Source organism: Nanorana parkeri, unplaced genomic scaffold (genome assembly GCF_000935625.1).
Source record: "Nanorana parkeri isolate BGI_ZX_2015 unplaced genomic scaffold, ASM93562v1 scaffold190, whole genome shotgun sequence".
NCBI lineage: Eukaryota > Metazoa > Chordata > Amphibia > Anura > Dicroglossidae > Nanorana > Nanorana parkeri.
The window spans coordinates 378320-397189 of record NW_017306458.1 but is presented as its reverse complement, the minus strand read 5'-3'; the positions used below and the strand labels follow the sequence as shown (position 1 = coordinate 397189).

Here is an 18870-nt window from a genome sequence, read left to right as displayed (position 1 = left end):
GGGGTGGGGGGGGGGCACCGATCGTTGCTAAATACAAGCGATCCGCCGGCTTTACAGCCGGCGGATCGCATGTATATTAACGGGCATCGCTGCAGTTAATGGAGCAGTAGGGCTGCAACAACTAATCGATAATTGATGAGAATAGTTGCCAACTATTCTCATTATCAGTTAGTAGGGAGGGAGAGTTTTATTAATGCAACCAATCGATTAGTTGAAAAAATAAAATCGGCCAACAAATCGATTATGAAAATACTTGCTAGCTGCAGCCCTATGGAGCACCTGTCACCTTCGGCTATTCATGATTTGGACAACACACACCTTCCCCATTAGAGGGGACTTGTGTTGTATTCACAGAAGATATCTGGGAATTCAGATATTTGATATTTGAGGTTTTAGTTTAGTACACAGGAGTTCTTGCAGAATCAAAAGGTATTTTGATGTACTTGCAGAAAATGTACTTAACCTAAAATAAACTGCTGCAGACACCACATCTTAGGGCCCGTTCACACCAGGTGCAGTGCGTTCCGGCCCGATTCTGGCCAGAAAGCACTGCCTCGCATTGCGGCCGGCTCACTTTTTTTGTGGGGCAGGAGGGGGTGTGGCGGGCCATTGAAGTGAATAGCACCGTAGCTACAGCAGCATTTTGATCAGACCGGACCGCAGGCATAATGTGCCTTGCGATCCCATGCAGCTGATCGCATTGAGGCCGGAGGGCGTGGCTACGGTGCCATTCACTTCAATGGCCCGCCACGCCCCACATAAAAAAGTGAGCCGGCCGCAATGCGAGGCAGCTTGTTCTGGCCAGAATGGTGTCGGAACGCACTGCATCTGGTGTGAATGGGCCCTTAGGACCTGCATGTTCCAATATATTAGATATTTTGTTCTTGGCTCTAGATATACTTTAAAAGGAAACCTGTACGCAGATTAAAGATGGCCATACACCTAGAGATTTTCTATGGTCAGATGGGAAAAAGTGCAAATAGTTTAGCGTAGAAGAAGAAATCTATGTGGATGGAGAAATCTTCCACTGGGCCCGGCTCCAGTGTCTTGCTGGTCGGCACCGCTGGCTGCCATTGTTCAGGTGATTTGACAGCCATCGGGGCCAACTAGCAAGATACTGAAGCTTGGCCCAGTGGGGCGATTGCTCTATCCACATAGATTTCTTCTTCTACGCTAAACTAGTTGCACTTTTTCCCATCTGACCATAGAAAATCTGCAGAAAATCTATAGTTGCTTGACCAAGTAAACATGTAAGCTGCCATTTACTATTTCTGAAAAAAGCTTGTTGCCTGGTTGTAATGGAGATTTATTTGTTTCAATATTACCCTGGCTGCGTACCAATTCACACATTTACCTAAACAATCCGAAAACGCCATTACCTGTGCTGGTGTGTCCGTCTCGTTAATTGGCTGACCATCAAACCGGAACCTAATTTGCCTCATTGACAAACCCTAGAATAGAAAATGAGATTTTTTTTTAAAGGCTTATAAATATTGTCACATGGTTTACTTGACTCTCTACATCTAGGAATACATCACTTGATGTGAACATTTCCAATGGATCTATATGCATAACATACACTGTACAGTATTGTATATAAATAGATAGCAGGATTTCGCATCTTCAGATAACTGAAGCACCAACTGAATGCATTTTTACAAATACTTGGCTTCTCTCCGTTTCTTTGGCCATTGAGCTCCAGGGAAGGTGGACAAACTGAATAACATACTGAACAATGCATTCATATTAAGGATCTAAGAATAAGGCTGGACTTCTGCTTTAAGATTCTGCACCATTCTGAAAGAATATATAATCCTCCGGCTCTCAGACATGTTCATTGATCTAATGACTTGGACAAAATGTGTGCTAATGTCATTATGGCGATTGCCATTGTGGTTATGAGTTACAGCACTAGTTTAATAAGACTGATAGGTCTCATTTATCAGAGGAAGTGGAAATGTCATGCTTACCTGACGTTCACAATAAGCCTTCATAAGCTTATTGAGCGGTGTGTGTCTTTTGATTTTAAATTGCACCACTGATCCATCTTGTCCAGCCACTTTTAAGTTGATGTGATCATTGTTCTCAGTCTTAACACCTTCCTGCAACATCAATATAAATTTACAATGAATTAATGTTTTATGCATATTGGTGCTTCAAAAAAAACAAAAACACACCACAACATACCCTACATTAGGGGTCAGTGAAGTAACCCCTTACATTGGTGGAGAGTGGGAGGAACAAAGTTCCCTTACAGAAAGCCCAACAAGAGCATTGGTGTTCGTAGTTGCTTACTTGTCCTATGCCACTGGTCCTACCGAGTAATATCTGCTAAACCTTAGGAAGGTGAACACACACAGTTTATAGTTTTGTGCTGAAAGAGCTGCCCTTGGCCATGCTGCTGAGGATACAATAAACTGTGTACTTAGCAATAGGGATGCACTGATAACGTTTTTTTCAGTGTCTAGTACCAATATTTTTTTTCCGGTACTCACTGATACCGAATACTGGAAGTCTCATTAAGGAAGCCGGGCGGCGTGTCCTGCTTAGCCAGGAACCCTGTAATTATTTGCCACTCGGCTTCCCGCTTACCCATATCTAATCAGGAAGCCGACTTAATGCTACCTCGTCACCAGGTGCAGAGGAAGAATGTAGTCGGCTTTCTGGCCAATGAGGAACATGGGGGACGGGTAATGAACTCAACGCCCAGCTTCGTGACCAATCAGGAAGCTGGGCTGTGAGTCATTACATGCCCCTGGCTTCCTGATTGGCCGGAAAGCCAGCTCCATGCTCCCTGGTGATGAGGGCGCATGGAGCCCGCTTCCCAGCCAACCACGAACTTGAGCAGCATGTAATGACTAGCCTTCTGGCTTCCTCATACCAGAAGTTCCGGTAACGGGAGCATTTGGGCAAGAGAGTACTCGCCCAAATACTCAGTATTGGTGCATCCCTAGTTAGCAACATGGCCCCAGACAACACCTCAGAGAAGATGATACATTGGGGGGGAATGTATGAATGCATCTGTGTCTGTTTAGAGCCTGCCCTACCTCCAATCCATGTGCATTTCTGAGGCAGACAAATTCCTTTGGCAGTGCACTGTTTTTTTACAGCAGTCCGCTCTTTCCACTTTGCGACCTTGCGCGACAGAAGTGCAAACCAGCATGATTTTAGCATAATATCTGCAAGAGCAGAAAGTCTCTGCCACTGAAATCTATACCATTCAGTCGCAAATGTTAGAAGTGCTCGACCACTTCTTAAATGAGTGCAAAGAAAATAAAAGGCTATAAAATTAGATTTACACACAAAGATAGCACTTAGCAATACATGAAAGCAAATGTAAAATGCAGGAATGTGACAAAAATATCCACAAAACTGCAGCTGGTCGGTCAGCCTGTGCACGACCTCTTCCAAGACATGAAAGTGATCCTGTAAAGTCTGTCGTGGACATTGGTAACTACATTGGGAGAACTAAAGAGCTACAGTGTCAGCAGCCCAATGGATACATAATTTTCACTTGGAAAAGATGTGCACAGATTGAGAGGCAAATAAACTGAAGCCTCAGCAGCTGTGTGGATTGTCTCATTCATTTGCTTCCAAATAGTACTATTTTGCGACACTATACCCAGTCTTAAAGGAGAACTATGAGGTGAGTGCTTTTCAATCACCTCATAGTTCTAGCTGACCCGTGACAATGAGACTGTCACAGGTCGGCTCAGTAGATCGAGAAGTGAGCAAACACATACCGGCGTTCGCTCACCTCTCGATCCTGTCACAGCTCTCTGCCGTGACAGGGAGGGGCTGGATTCCCCCCTCCGCTGACTGGCGGATCGGATGGGGGAGGGGGCGGGTACAGCTGGCTCTGCCTGTAGATAGGCAGAGCCAGCTGTCACTCACGCAGCTGGGTGGATCCAGACATAATCCAGCAGTAGCTCGCGGTATACTGAGCTTAGGGTGACGGGAGGACGCTATTTTTTAGTACCTGTTGATCCTGCCATTTGATGGACTTCTGGTCATATGGTGACAGTGATGGCGTATGGGGAATCCCAAGCAGCGTGGCCACCCCAGGACGTGGGCCCCCAAGCAGCGTGGCCACCCCAGGACGTGGGCCCCCAAGCAGCGTGGCCACCCCAGGACGTGGGCCCCCAAGCAGCGTGGCCACCCCAGGACGTGGGCCCCCAAGCAGCGTGGCCACCTAGGATGTGCACTCCCTGGGCTCCCAAGCAGCGTGGTTACCCTAGGATGTGCACTCCCGTGCAGCGTGGTCACCTAGGATGTGCGCTCCCTGCAGGCAACCAAGCAGTGTTAACCGTCCTTCAGAGGTGCATATGAGAACTCTGACGTTCAGGTCAGGTTTTAACAAATACTAGTTAATAATTAATAAAACATTCAGTGGAGGGGTGTGTCTCAAAATATTCAATGTGAATCAGTTGTGTGATAATACATCAAAAACAGACAATGTATACCTCAAAACAGACAATATGTAGCTTATCTAATAAAATTGTAATAAACTGTGAATATATGTAACATGTGTAGGTGATTCTTGTTAATAAATAGTGAATGGACAGACCATGTGTACCAATTGAATAAAATGAAATAAAAATAAAACTTTTTTCAATGTATATGTGAGTAGTCCAAATCTTTTGTAGTTTTTTTTAAAGTTTTTTTAAAAAGTCTTTAAAAATCCATAAATGTAAGACACTTAAAAAGTGAAAATTCGGTGCAATGATGTGTCCAACGAAACTCCAAAAAAACGAAACAAATATGAGTTCTTATATGCACCTCTGAAGGACGGTTAGCGCTGTACGTTTTTTAAAATACCACATCCTAATAGGGGCTGAGTGCCTTTTTGTTCAGCGGCTTCCCCTATCCTTTTTAGACCAATCTATTTATATATATTTAGGTTTATCCAATCTAAACTTTTATCCATATTTTATTATTCTTAGTATTTCCATTAGCGCAAGTTCTTTGCAATTATTATAACCAAGCAGTGTTGTCACCCTAGGATGTGCACTCCCTGCAGGCAACCAAGCAGCGTGGTCACCCTAGGATGTGAGCTCCCAAGCAGCGTGGCTACCCTAGGACGTGCACTCCCTGTGGGCTCCTAAGCAGCGTGGCTACCCTAGGATGTGCACTCCCTGTGGGCTCCTAAGCAGCGTGGTCACCCTAGGATGTGCGCTCCCTGCAGGCAACCAAGCAGCGTGGTGACCCTTGGATGTGCGCTCCCTGCAGGCAACCAAGCAGCGTGGTCACCCTAGGATGTGCACTCCATGTGGGCTCCTAAGCAGCGTGGCTACCCTAGGATGTGCGCTCCCTGTGGGCTCCTAAGCAACGTCCACTCGATGTGCGCTCCTTAGCATCGTCGAAGCAGTAGGATGTGCACTCCCTGTGGGCTCCTAAGCAGCGTGGCTACCCTAGGACGTGCACTCCCTGTGGGCTCCTAAGCAGCGTGGCTACCCTAGGATGTGCACTCCCTGTGGGCTCCTAAGCAGCGTGGTCACCCTAGGATGTGCGCTCCCTGCAGGCAACCAAGCAGCGTGGTGACCCTTGGATGTGCGCTCCCTGCAGGCAACCAAGCAGCGTGGTCACCCTAGGATGTGCACTCCATGTGGGCTCCTAAGCAGCGTGGCTACCCTAGGATGTGCGCTCCCTGTGGGCTCCTAAGCAGCGTGGCTACCCTAGGATGTGCACTCCCTGTGGGCTCCTAAGCAGCGCGGTCACCCTAGGATGTGCGCTCCCTGCAGGCAACCAAGGAGCGTGGTCACCCTAGGATGTGCACTCCCTGTTGGCTCCAAAGCAGCGTGGTTACCCTAGGATGTGTGCTCCTTGTGAACTCCTAAGCAGCATGGTCAACCTAGTACTTGTGCTCAATGTGGACACCAAGCGGACATGCCAGCACATACAACTTGAAGACCACAGATACTGCAAGGCATCATAAGATACTCACATCATCGGACATAAAGCACAGGTGCACAAAGCAGAAGGAGGAATGAGGGAACTTATAAAGTCAGAATGAGTCTCCTGGAGGAATTAATGAGACTCATTGATCTGAGTGTGCAAAGGGTCTAAGCCCAGCCTTGTGGGTGAAGCACCTCAGAGAAGGCGGTCCCAAGCGAAGACTCTAATCTTGCTGTGCGGACAAAGTTATCAGTGTGAATTTTCTGGTCGGTCTATTGCTTTGAATTTGTGCAGCCGGTGGGGCATGGGAGACCTTCTGCGTTTAGCACCCGATCTTCCATGAGCAACTCGATTCAGGGCTTGGTAGCAGCGTACCCTATATTTGTGCCAATGCACTCAGGAATGAGTTGGGAAACTAAAGGGCTCCGTCACACCATTAGCAGCGACAGGTGCTTTTTATCAACACCAGTCACTGCTAAGGCATATACAACAATTATTTCTATAAGCCCCATTAACACCACACGGTGGGATGCAGAAAAATTGCAGAGCAGCTGCGTTTTCTGCAGGCCACTGGATGGCACCGGAGGTCGCAGTGCAGCACGGAGACCTGAATGAAGTGTACACCTTGTGCACACCAAATAAAGTTTAAAAAAAAGTAAACAGTGCAACGGACTAAAACAGTGCATCACCCCGTCGGACCTCGCTCAGATCACATGGTTTAGCGTTCGGGCTCGTGTGAAGGGAGTACAGGTTCACTTTAAAATAAATGGCAAACTGCAATCTGTAGCAATGATACATTCTATCAATTCATTCAAAGGCCAGGACTTAAAATACAGATCCCAGGAGGTGCCCTGTTTATATCAGGAGACCATTCCAGCCAAACATTCTTCCAGTGGTGATCTCAGCCCATCCCCCCAAACACATTTCCTCTAACTACTCCAAGATCCAATAAGAAAACACACACCAAATGGTACTCAGCTTCACGATTGTGTTTTATCAGAATTATATTATTATAATACAGGAGTTACACAGAACCTAGCTTGCATGGCAGTTTACAAAATAGAGAGACAGTAAAACTACAATACAAGCCAAGGGTGATACTATAGCCCTGGAAGTCCTAATGTACAGAGATTCTGATTATAATGTGTATGGGGGGCCCAAAGCCATACAATCAACTTCAGATCTACCAAAACTCTGCACCATGAGGACCAACCTGAAGCATTCCATCAATCTGTATAGGATCAGGCAGGTATTACATATACAGCAGATTGTAAACTTAGTTATCAATGACACAATGTGAGGTTCGCTGCCGACTTAGGTCCGAATTACATGAACTCACATCTGGTGCAGGCATTTCTCACCGATCAGATCGGTACTTCTATAGGTCTGCGGCCCTGATCACTGTACGGCTCCTTAATGCATGCACACACACACGAGCCTCCTATACCTGGAGTCCGGCCTTCCCTCCTCACTGTAGTTACCCTCCCCAGGCCTCTGTCCCAGCTCCTCGCCCGACTTTATATCACAGTCATGTCCTTATAGCTGTGTGCAACCCCAGTCTGCTTCCCCTTCAATTCCCACACAATACCTTCGGTTTGTCGTCTGCCATGGTCGGTCCTATGCCGGTATCCGGTAATGTCGCTGGTGCCGCCTCCTCTTCACAAAGAGCCTGAACCCGCGCGGTTCGTCTGGCGGGGGCGCGCACGCAATGCTCCTTATAAAGCGCGTTTTGCGTGCGCGGTCCCGTCTAGCCACTCCCCTTACGCCCAGAGGAAGCCCGCTCTGTGGAGCACGTGGCGGCTGGGACACTTGTTCTGCGATTGTTGTATGTGCGGGATGGAGAGATCAGTGTGAACGAAGAGCTCTGATTGGCTGCTGCAGCATCTGTATTCTGTTGAATGCTAATTTCTATTTGCAGTTTACTTCACAAATAAGACCCTTTAAAGAGAACCTGTAATTTCACCCCGCATGCTTGAGGCCTTAGCCTGCTACCTATATTTGCGATGCAGCCACTTTTGCTATGAGATCTCTCCCAGTTCGTACCTAGGTGTTTTGTAGCTCAAAGCTCGGAAGCTACAAAATGCTGAACACAAGGAATCAAATTGGTTTCTATGGCATCTGTTCCCAACTGAGCGTCCTATCACCTGTAGTAAAACACCTGTTGCTGGGGAAAAGTACCTGAGCTACTTTTTTGCAGATTTCTGTGCTTTTGGCCCCATAGACTTCATGGAAACACCAGTTGATGCGTGTCACAAGTGTTTTGTACGTTTTGTTGCACAATCTACCAGCTGAAAACACCTCAATACACTTGACTAACGCACAACACACAACAAAAACACTTGTCTAGATGTGAACGGAGGATAACGGTGGTCATACAGGGACCAATTATATTTTTCAAATCGATTTGCCAACTGGTAGAAAAGTTAGGACAATTACCCGCCAACGTGAAAAGGAAATTGTAAGATGCATTTGGCCGAGATCATCAAAATCAATCAGAAGCCCCAATCAATCTGTTAGAATCGTATGAGGGGAATTTGCTAAAACTGGAGCAGACAGAATTTGGAACATTTGTCCATGACAACCAATCAGCTCCTCCAGTCTGTTCAGAATTTACAAATGAAGGAGAGAAGCTGATTGGTTACTATGGGCAGCTGCTCCAGATTCTGTCTGTTCCAGTTTTGATCAATTTCCCCCCAATGTGTGTAAGTAACCATCATTGTACGAAAAGATACTTTAACTGCATGACCCTGCTGGCATATATATATATTTTCAGCAAATATTATTATACAAACTGTTGGCGCTATAAAAATCCTGTATAATAATAATAATACAGGGTTTATAAAGCACCAACAGTTTGTGCAGCGCTTTACAAGATAAGTGAAAATTGAGAGATAGGTCCTGTTTCACAGCGCTCTCATGGGGGGAGGGGGAACTCCAGGGGGTGTTGATATTTGTGGGAGTATGTGCAGCACACCATCTCCCCCCACTCTGCCAGATCCCCACCTGCTAGGCAGGTACAACTCAGTTTGAGCGCTTCTCCCACCTTTGTTCAACTTTCAAGATAAGGAAGACATTACAATCACAATTCAAGACAAGATGGTAAGGAGGGCCCTGCCCCTGACGGCTTACAATCTAAAAGAGAGGAGCAAGTAATACATGAAGAGGTAGCTGTGTGGGGATGAATTCTTTGAGAACGTGATGGTTGACTGGTTAGTTTGAGGTGGAATAGGCTTCCCTGAAGAGATGAGTCTCTCTGCCTTTAGGCAAGGGATTGCCTAAAGGCAGAGTGGGAGATAGACGGACAGGTTGGGGTAAAGAGTTCCAGAGGATGGGAGAGACTCTCCAGAAGTCCTGGAGGCGAGCATGGGAGGAGTTGACCAGGGAGCTGGAAAACAGGAGGTCTTTGGAAGAGCGAAGGGGACGGTTAGCAATCACATCTTGCATGGTGAGGCAGCTGAATAATTAAATGAAACGTAGGGGTGCATCAGAAGACCATGAATACCTTATTCAAACAAAACCCATCACACTCCTGACCGAATAAGAGTGACTACGGGTGGGTGCAAAGAGTGACTACGGATGCCTCACTGAATCAATGGATGCCTCTGTGAATTTGACTCATGGTCGAATGTAGAAAAGGTCACTTGCACTCCAGATTAATTTTCAGTAAATATTTACTGACCTCTCATCGTGTCACATTGTCAAGCGATGTTTCTGAACCACGCAGTTCTGTCTTCAGGCAAACAACACTTGTGCGAGTGATCTTTTCTACATTCGACCGTGAGTACATGGCTCATTGGTGGACATTTCCAACACTGGGCTGTCTGGAGGAATAGCAATATATTGTCCATCGTCTAGGAATAGTCAGACCCGGCTGTTCATCACTCCCTCTCAGGCAGGAAATGTGTGCTGAAGCCCATATAGTCGCATAGTTGGTAAGGTTGAAGAAAGACACAGGCCATCCAGTCTACAGATGCTGGTTTAGATTCTCTTAAAAATAATAATTTGACCCCTGTACCTTCACTATGTATATCCACTGTTATAAATGTTCTGGCCAGCTCGTTCACACACCACTAGTGCCACTAGACGGCACTGAGGGGCACAGGAATTTTCCATGCTGTTTAGCACCATCTAGATGAGGATAGCTGCAGGAGCATTTCAATATGTCATCAACAAAAGTACTTTGACACTTGATATAAAGGTCCTCAGTGTATCTCTGAACCATGAAAATGATAGAATGGAGTCATCTGCTTAGCTGTTCCCTGAACGTTACCAATAAGGACGTTGTGTACAAAGTGATCATATGATGGTATGTGGTGCCCTCACAGAGCTCACATATGAACCCGGCCTGTTCTGATAAATGTTTTAGGGGCTGCCAGTCAGTAGGAGACATGTTACATTTCTGGTGGATGTGTCCATTTGTTTCTGCCTTTTGGTCCAAGGTTTTCCAGCTATTAAGCACTGTGTTTAAGAAAGAAGTCCCTAGATCCCCTTGGATAGCTCTCTTACATAGTCTTATAGATGGGTTATTCAAGTCTCAGCATACTCTCATGCACGACATTCTCCTGCCGGCTTAATTAACTATATCTAGCAATTGGAAAGAACAGTTTGTTCCTTTCCAGTCGGTCAGACAAAGGTTGGATGTTATTATTGTAAATGAGCGCCATACGAGAATTTTGGAAGACAAATTAAAACATTTCCTGCGCATATGGGAACCCTGAATAAAATGTTATCGCCTGGAGATGCACACAGCTAGTATGCTGTAGACATGTGCACTGGCAAAAAATGTGGTTTTCGTTTTGATTCGGATTTGGCATTATTTCATTTTTCGGGATTCGGGTCCGAAAGTCAATTCGTTTCGGAATTCGGACGAAATTCGTTAGCGGTAGTCTGTACGAAATTTCGTTTTTGTTTCGTACGTTCGTTGCAGCAAAGTGACATTTGAGAAGAAAAAATATATATTTTTTTCTTCTCAAATGTCATTTTGGTGCAACGAAATTTCGTCCAACGAACGAAATTTCGTACAGACTACCGCTAACGGATTTCGGAATCGGAAATTCGGATTCGTTTGCATTTGTTATATCTGTAATTCGGAAACATCCGGAATTTCGTCCGAATTTCGATTGGGAACAAACGAATCGCACATGTCTGGTATGCTGTGCTTGTGATCTCTGGGGGTGGGGGGCCCCTACTCTGGGTTGGGGGACAACCAGTAGCCCACATAGGATAATTTTGTGCTCTGTCCTCCCGCAGGTTCATGGTGTCACTATTTTTCTTTTCGTTGGTTCTATCCTTTTCTTAAAGGGTTATTAAACCCTTGCATGTTTTTGCATATATCTACTGTTAGTAAGCAGTAGATATATGCAAAACATATGCAAATATATGCAAAACAATTAATAATTAAAAAAAACGTTTTCAAAGGGTTAATACTTCTGTTTCCGCCGCACGCTCATGTCCGATCATCTGAAAATTTCTTGGGCGGGCGCAAAGGATCTTGGGGCGGGCGCATGCGCAGTTCAGATGTTCGGCTGGGAGATGAGGAGAGACCAAATGTAAGTATATGGAGCAGCGTGCATCCGCACAGACTCTCTGGGACATGAGAGAAGAGGAGGACAGAGGAGTCAGCGCTGGATCTGAGACCTGCTCCAGCGCTGGAGGGACAGCTAAAAACTACACTAAAGAAGAAGATGATCGAATTATGTAGGCATCAGTTAAGGTAAGTCCTTACTTTAGCACTGTGTGTTGGGGGGAGGGGGGGACTTTTGGCCTTAATGTCACTTTAACACCCATGCTCTTGTCTCCCTTCTCTCCCCTACTCTTTATAACGGGTGGGCAACTCCAGCCATCCAGCTGTTGTGGAACTACAAGTCCCATGAGGCGTTGCAAGACTGACAGCCACAGGCATGACTCCCAGATGGGATTTGTAGTTAAAGCACAGTTGGAGGGCCATGGTTGCCCACCCCTGCTCAATATTCTCTTCTTGATTGTTCTTTTGCTATTGACCTCATGCCATGAGTTACTCCTTTGTTTTTGTCCTCATGGTCAAGTTTCATGTGACATGTTCATCTTTATTTGTCAAGTGTAATTTGTGTTGGAAGAGTGCTATGTCTATATATACATAACGAATCCTTTTTAGTTGCAACACATACTCATTGTATTTCCATATGATAATCCAGTTGGTTGTTCTTTTTTTACTAAAATGTTAATAAAATATTGAAACAGCAATTTATAGAAAGTATTACCCTTAATAATGCTTGATCATTCAGAACAAGAATGTGGTACCCCTGTGTATTTGGAGGTGACTCACTAGGGAGATTGTGCTCTCCGGCACAGACTGTCTGTGCAAAAGTGGATTACTGTTTGACACTTCTGAGAGGGTCAATCTCCTGTGTCCACTGATGCATGGCTTAGTGGCTCCTCCTACTAACTTCTAATTCAATAGTGTGTCCTGAAGTGATCTGGAGGAAAATAGACACTCAAAATATCAGTTTCTAAACAGGTTTTAGCGACTTTCAACAGCATGGGCGGTGGTAGAGGTACAATCTCTATAAAATCTATTTTAGGGCTCATTCACATGGGCATGCACACCCGCGCAGAGACCTGCTCCCTGGAGGGACAGGTGCGGTGTGTAGTTGTGTGCAGCCACCTGTACATGGGAGGATGTGGCTGCATGTGGCTACACACCAACCCGAAGCTGCACAATCGTGCCTGTCCCAGTGTATGCACTTGGACGCAGACAATCTGTGACCACAAACTTTCTGGAAGCCCACTATTAAAAGATGATACTACAGATACCTAATATGTGTGGTGTAATAGGGGTCTTCCGGACACTATCTGAAAGGAGTTTGCATGTTCTCCCTGCGCTTGTGTGAGTTTCCTCCCGGTCCTCCGGTTTCCTCCCACACTCCAAAGACATCCTGATAGGTTAATTGGCTCCGGTCTAAATTGTGCCTCTGTATGTATGCATGTGAGATAGGGACCTTTGATTGTAAGATCCTTGAGGGTAGGGACTGATGTTAATATGCGACTATGTAAAGCGCTGTGTAAATTGTCAGCGCTATATAAATACCTGTAATAAATCATGAAAAAATAAATATCTGTACACATGTGTAATTTATATGTATGTTTTTCTGTAATTATTCCTCATGTGACGATGTATTTCCCCCTAGTGTACGCCCCTTCCTGCTTCCTGTGTGCAGTACTTCCTGTGTCATGGCCACAGTTAAGAGCCACATGTAACAAGGACACACATGTAATCTGCACAGTATGTAGGAAAGGCATCATTTTCTGACCGCACAATACTATAACCGTTCAACTGCTGTTCCTATCATCTGCTGTAATCCTGATGTAAAGAATAAACACCTCTTTTGAATGAATCGGTATTGACGAGTTCAGCTATCTGACGAGGATTGTCCGCAGTGAGTATATCTGCTTATACAGGCCAGGCATAGAGGTCTCAGCAAGGGATATATTTTGCTATCACAACGATCGGAGTCAGAATACTACTACTATTTTTACTTTACTTTTATTTATGGATCCATTGGATGTATCAATAGACCCCTCTTCCCTGTGAGGGACAGAGTTAAGGGGCCAAGAGACCCCAAACTTCTTCTCATCTGATGCAGCACTGAGACAGCCATGAGCTTATCTTACTTTTTTGATCACCATGATATATGTAAACCATTTTTGCCAGTAACAGAGATAACATTGCCTATGTAGCCTAAAGCCAATTATGAACAAGTATTTTTTTCCCTCTTTTCCAGCTGCAAATGTCGGTATCTCTGCCATTAGGGACAAGGATGTCCACATATGCATCAGTCACGGTACAGGCACTTATACATCCAGGGGGCAAACACATTACCCTCTGAAGCCAAGGATGGGATGACATTCTTGGCTATCCCTTGAGAACGTCTGTGTGACGAAACGCGTCGGGGGCGGGCCTATTCTCACGTCATTTGATCCAGTCTAACAGGCATCACGCCTTAAGTGACCAGCCGGCTTTTTAAAATACATTTTAGCGCGTTTTTTAAACTTGTATGCTGTATTATAATAAACCTGGGTTTTACTACGCTATGAGCGTATGTCTTATTTTGATTATATGATTGGATATCCCACCGGGGGGACCCCTAAAATACGAGGATATTCCGTTTAAACATCACGGGTAAAACGGGAGACCTTTCCTTCCCTGAAGCCTGATCGAGCGTGGATATTAAAGACGGAGCTGCAGACTTACCTTGATGGAACAAACGTGTTTAACACCTGTGGATCTGGTGAGTGCATTCCCTTGAGGGGATTTTTGCTGCATTTTTTCTACATTTTTTCCACATTTTTTCTACACCTTGCCTTTTATTTTTGTCTTCAAAATTTTTTTCTTCATCTTTTTCATTTGTTTCGTTTTTTTGGAGTTTCGTTGGACACATTATTGCACTGAATTTTCACTTTTTAAGTGTCTTACATTTATGGATTTTTAAAGACTTTTTAAAAAAAAATTTTAAAAAAAAACTACAAAAGATTTGGACTACTCACATATACATTGAAAAAAGTTTTATTTTTATTTTTATTTCATTTTATTCAATTGGTACACATGGTCTGTCCATTCACTATTTATTAACAAGAATCACCTACACATGTTACATATATTCACAGTTTATTACAATTTTATTAGATAAGCTACATATTGTCTGTTTTGAGGTATACATTGTCTGTTTTTGATGTATTATCACACAACTGATTCACATTGAATATTTTGAGACACACCCCTCCACTGAATGTTTTATTAATTATTAATTATTAACTAGTATTTGTTAAAACCTGACCTGAACGTCAGAGTTCTTATATGCACCTCTGAAGGACGGTTAGCGCTGTACGTTTTTTAAAATACGACATTCTATTGGGGCCTGAAATTAGCCTACACATACCAGAAAATAGACACCACATAAGCTCTATTGTCTTGCAAAGCTGCATTGTGCTTATCCCTTTGTATCTATTTATAAGTAGATGTGAGATAACCTGTTTGGGGGTTTACATTTTGCCTCAGGCAACAGAATGGCTGCTAACAGCCTTGAATGAAGAACTAGATACATAACAGTGATAAAACCTTGCGGTTAGTTAGCATGACATTTAGCTTCACACAGCTATGACATTTTGGTCTTTTGGTGTGACTAAAATGTTGTTGCAAACACATTCATACATTCCCCTCTATGTATTAAAAGCAGAGGTGTTAGTAGCATATATTTGCAACAAATCTAAGGCTGGGTTCACACCTAAGCGTATCGAATATGCGTGTTTGTCGCACGTTACGTGTAAAAAACCGCGCGACAAATGCGCGTTTCCGAGGGCTACCTGGCTGTATCCCAATGGATGCGCGCGACAAAAACGCCCCAAAGAAGCTCCTGTACTTCTTTGGGCGTAGAGCGCTTTGTAGCGCGTTCATACGGCCTGTAATACGTCCAGGTGTGAACCATACCCATAGGAAATAAAGGGATTTCGGTGTTTGAGCGTTTTGCAGAGCGTAGGAACGCGCTACAAAACGCCCAGGTGTGAACCGGGCCTAAGTGTAAGCCACACTGGCGCATCAAAGCCCCTCTGTATAGTGTGATCCCTAATCTAACAAAGCTTACAACCTGGGATATGCACAGCAATAAATAGATTTAAGGCAGGTATGAATGGAGGAACCTATTTCCTCCTTAAGGCCCCATTCACATTGAGCGATTCGCAAATCGCGCGCGATTTGCATTTTGCGCGATATCGCGCAAATGCTTGCATTGAGCAAGCTAGAATCGCGCCACAAAGGGTCCTGCTGTAGCGACGCACGACCCGCGACCGCGACGGACAGAGCCCCATTGAGATGCATTAGAGAGCGATATCGCGCGGTAAATAGCCGCGATATCGCGGGAATTACCGCGCGATAAATCGCTCAGTGTGAATGGGGCCTAAAGGTGCAGAGACACTCTAGAAGCCCAGGACAGCACATGGGCAGCTGAAGACCTCCAGAGTGGCCCAGCAATCAATAACTAGCTTTTTAGAGCAAGGTGCACGTTTCCAGCATGCATACCATCAACCAAGGGATTTAACACGTAAGTGTCCCAGGGAAGGGTAGCATGAATATTTTGACAGTGATGGTGACAGACACGGCCAAAGTAGTTAACAGTTATGATTAGGCGGGGCCAAAAATGCGCAATTCTGTCTGAAAAAAGCTCATGTAATTTTTTTGAGCTGCAAGCAACACAATGCTCAGGTGTGAATGAGCACTGTTGAAAATAATAGGACTCTTCATGTTCAGTGTTGTTGTGCATCAGGAAGCATGCACCAATACACACAAGTGTGACTGGGGGTTCCGAAGAATATCCAGGTCCAGGATTTTACATTTTATTCACACCCAGCACATGGCTCACCATAGGACCCAGTGTAGCAGTAAAATCAGCTCCCTGTGAAATTCTGTATCTGTGCATACTATGCGGAATCCATCCAGCAAAATCTGGTTGTGGCACAGACTGTAGACGTGCGGCCGAGAAATTAACCCTGCACCTGCCAGAAAATGTCATCATACTTCTCGTTATTTACACACATGTCCTCGGACAGGGGGAGAAAGGGGTGTTTCATTCCTCCCTCTCCCCTGAGGCAGCCTGCACTCCACAGTGGATCCCGTGGAGGCCTGTGTGAGACAGACAACTTACAGTTTTCAATAAAGTGGTAAATGAGGGTTGGGGAGTTGTGTGTCATTTAAATAAAATCTTTTTAAACCTGTTTGTTAGTTTTTTACTACTTACTATTCTTTTGTGAATGATTAACCAGCGGTACTATGGACCCTGTAATTATCACCCTCCCTATGTTGAGGACTCGGGATGAGGTTCACGCTCATCGCAAAGTCTGGTTCGCAAAGAACTTTGCATGTTCCCCCACACAGAGAACTTATAGGCAAGTTTGCCCATGCACCAAAAGCAAACCCCACAATGCTTTGCATGACCTGTGAGCTCAGGTGAAGAATTCTGTCCAAAATTTGGGGCTTTGAAAATGAGAGTGGGGTGTACCCCTGTATTCACTGTGCTGTTCAGTGCCATCAGTGCTCCATTACTGTGAATTGCATTGTTGTGTGACTGTGCATCACTCTTTGCATTTACAGTGAATAGACCAAAATATTTTTTATTTCAATTTTCAGCAAAAAAGGTTTTGGGGATTTATTGTTTTAGGTTTGGTGTTTGGGGTATAGACCCCTTTCACACTTTCCATGCGTGTGAATGGGCACCAAAATCCAAATCACACAACACAGGGAAAAAAAATGCGTGGTGCACTTGAGGCACCATAACTTGTTAATGGCACCCCAAATTAATTAAGCAATACATTTGTCTTATGTAGGGCAGCTCATTGAAATGGCTGATAAGTAGCAAAATGTGACACACTTTCACAAATGTGAACAGGGCCTTAAGGTTTTATTTATTTATTGAAAGTATATTTTGGGTGGAGAGAGTGGAAGAGATTCGCCCGATGGAAGACTTAAAGTGACATTAAACCCTCAGATTTTTTAACATAAACCAATACTGTAATGTGTGCCTTACTGTATCCATGGTTGATTCCCTTCTCTTTGCTGCTCTTCCTTTTAAATCTGTATCTGTTCTCATGCTCTGCAGAACTTCTGTTTTGCAGCAGACTGCCTTGTCTCTGGAATGGCTACATGGTGTCTGTGTGTACGTTTGCAACCTGAGCCAGCACTACAGGAAGAGGCCCTGAGCTGAAAAGTGAAGTTCTCCCCAAGCAGGAGAAGACATGAGGATTTAAAAGGAAGAGCAGCAAAGAGAAGGGAAACAACCATGGATTACAGTAATGCACACATTACAGTATTGTTTTATGTTAAAAAATCTGAGGGTTTAATGTCACTTTAAGGTGGCCATACACTTTACAACTCTTGCAAGACTTTTGTCTTGCGAGGGTTGTAAAGTAATGAAAAAAACGTACGATCTGCCCATCTTGGACAGGCAGATCGTACTTGCCCTGAGGGGCGGGCTTCCGATGACTTAAATGAGGGGCGGGCTTCCGATGACTTAAATGAGGGGCGGGCTTCCGATGACTGCAAACGGCAATGTGCGCGTGCGCACACCGGCCCGTTCGGCAGTTGTCGATAATCGTACAGTGTGTGGGCACATTTAACGTCTGCTCTACATGATCGCTGCCATCAGTTTGTAGCTACTTGGTCCCCATGGCTTGCATTCCTGGAGAACTCTGACTTTTCCCAGGCATGTTCAGTGTAACTTATCTTTGTTGCCCTGCGTCGTAGAGATCAACACAGCCAGGCTATTGGTTGCTGAGGAGCACATTGAAAACTCGACCCAATCTGGTATCTTGCACTCCTTCATCCCTCCCCCCCCCCTTTTTTTTTCTCTTTCTCTCTTCCCTTGCTCCCCTGTTTATGCCTTGTTTCTCTTCCTTTTCGTTCCCTGAATCTTCACGTTTGTTCTTTGTCTTATCTTGTTTTCCCCATGATTAGTTAGTCTTTACACATCTTCCTTCTTCTCCGGTTAGACAGGAGTTGGAGGTTTCTTGTGAAAGCTTTTATGTTGCAATGCTTATAAACAAAAACGTAAAAAGGTTACTGCTCGGGATCGGAGACATTGTGCCAGTCTCAGAGTATTGATTGCTGCACGATTGATGACAATTGAGGCAGTCTATATACTTGTTTTGAGGTGCACATTTTCTTGTATTTTCATGCTGTTATCTGGAAGTTATGATCATACTTATATACTACTTACAGCTGTCTCTTTTACTGTTCATAAATAAAGAATAGAAAAAAAAAAGAAAGTATATTTTAAATGTCTTTGATATGGTCTTTTCTTTTTTTAGGGTCAGCAGCCTGAACTTGTTGGCGACACATACAAAGCTGCCTTTGTTAGCAGCACAGCACCACACACTATTGTGATGCAGTTTACCACTGTGTCAAGTGCACCAAAGCATCACATTTCCTTTTTTTCAAATTCTTTTTTTTTT

The 18870-nt window shown here is 44.6% G+C and overlaps 1 protein-coding gene across 2 annotated transcripts in view; it reads right to left on the bottom strand.

The window, feature by feature from the left end:
- Positions 1-7639, bottom strand: part of SUMO2 (small ubiquitin-like modifier 2) — a 9555-nt gene extending 1916 nt beyond the window's left edge. The window contains exons 1-3 of one of the 2 annotated variants that reach the window (XM_018555270.1): positions 7484-7631; positions 1971-2102; positions 1380-1451 (exon numbers count right to left, since the gene is read on the bottom strand). In XM_018555270.1, the coding sequence (XP_018410772.1) occupies positions 1380-1451; positions 1971-2102; positions 7484-7504 (225 nt within the window). In that variant the 5' untranslated portion in view covers positions 7505-7631. Of the gene's footprint in view, positions 1-1379; positions 1452-1970; positions 2103-7483 lie in introns of both variants that reach the window. The other variant, XM_018555271.1, reaches the window with a different exon arrangement.
- Positions 7640-18870: the final 11231 nt, after the last annotated feature.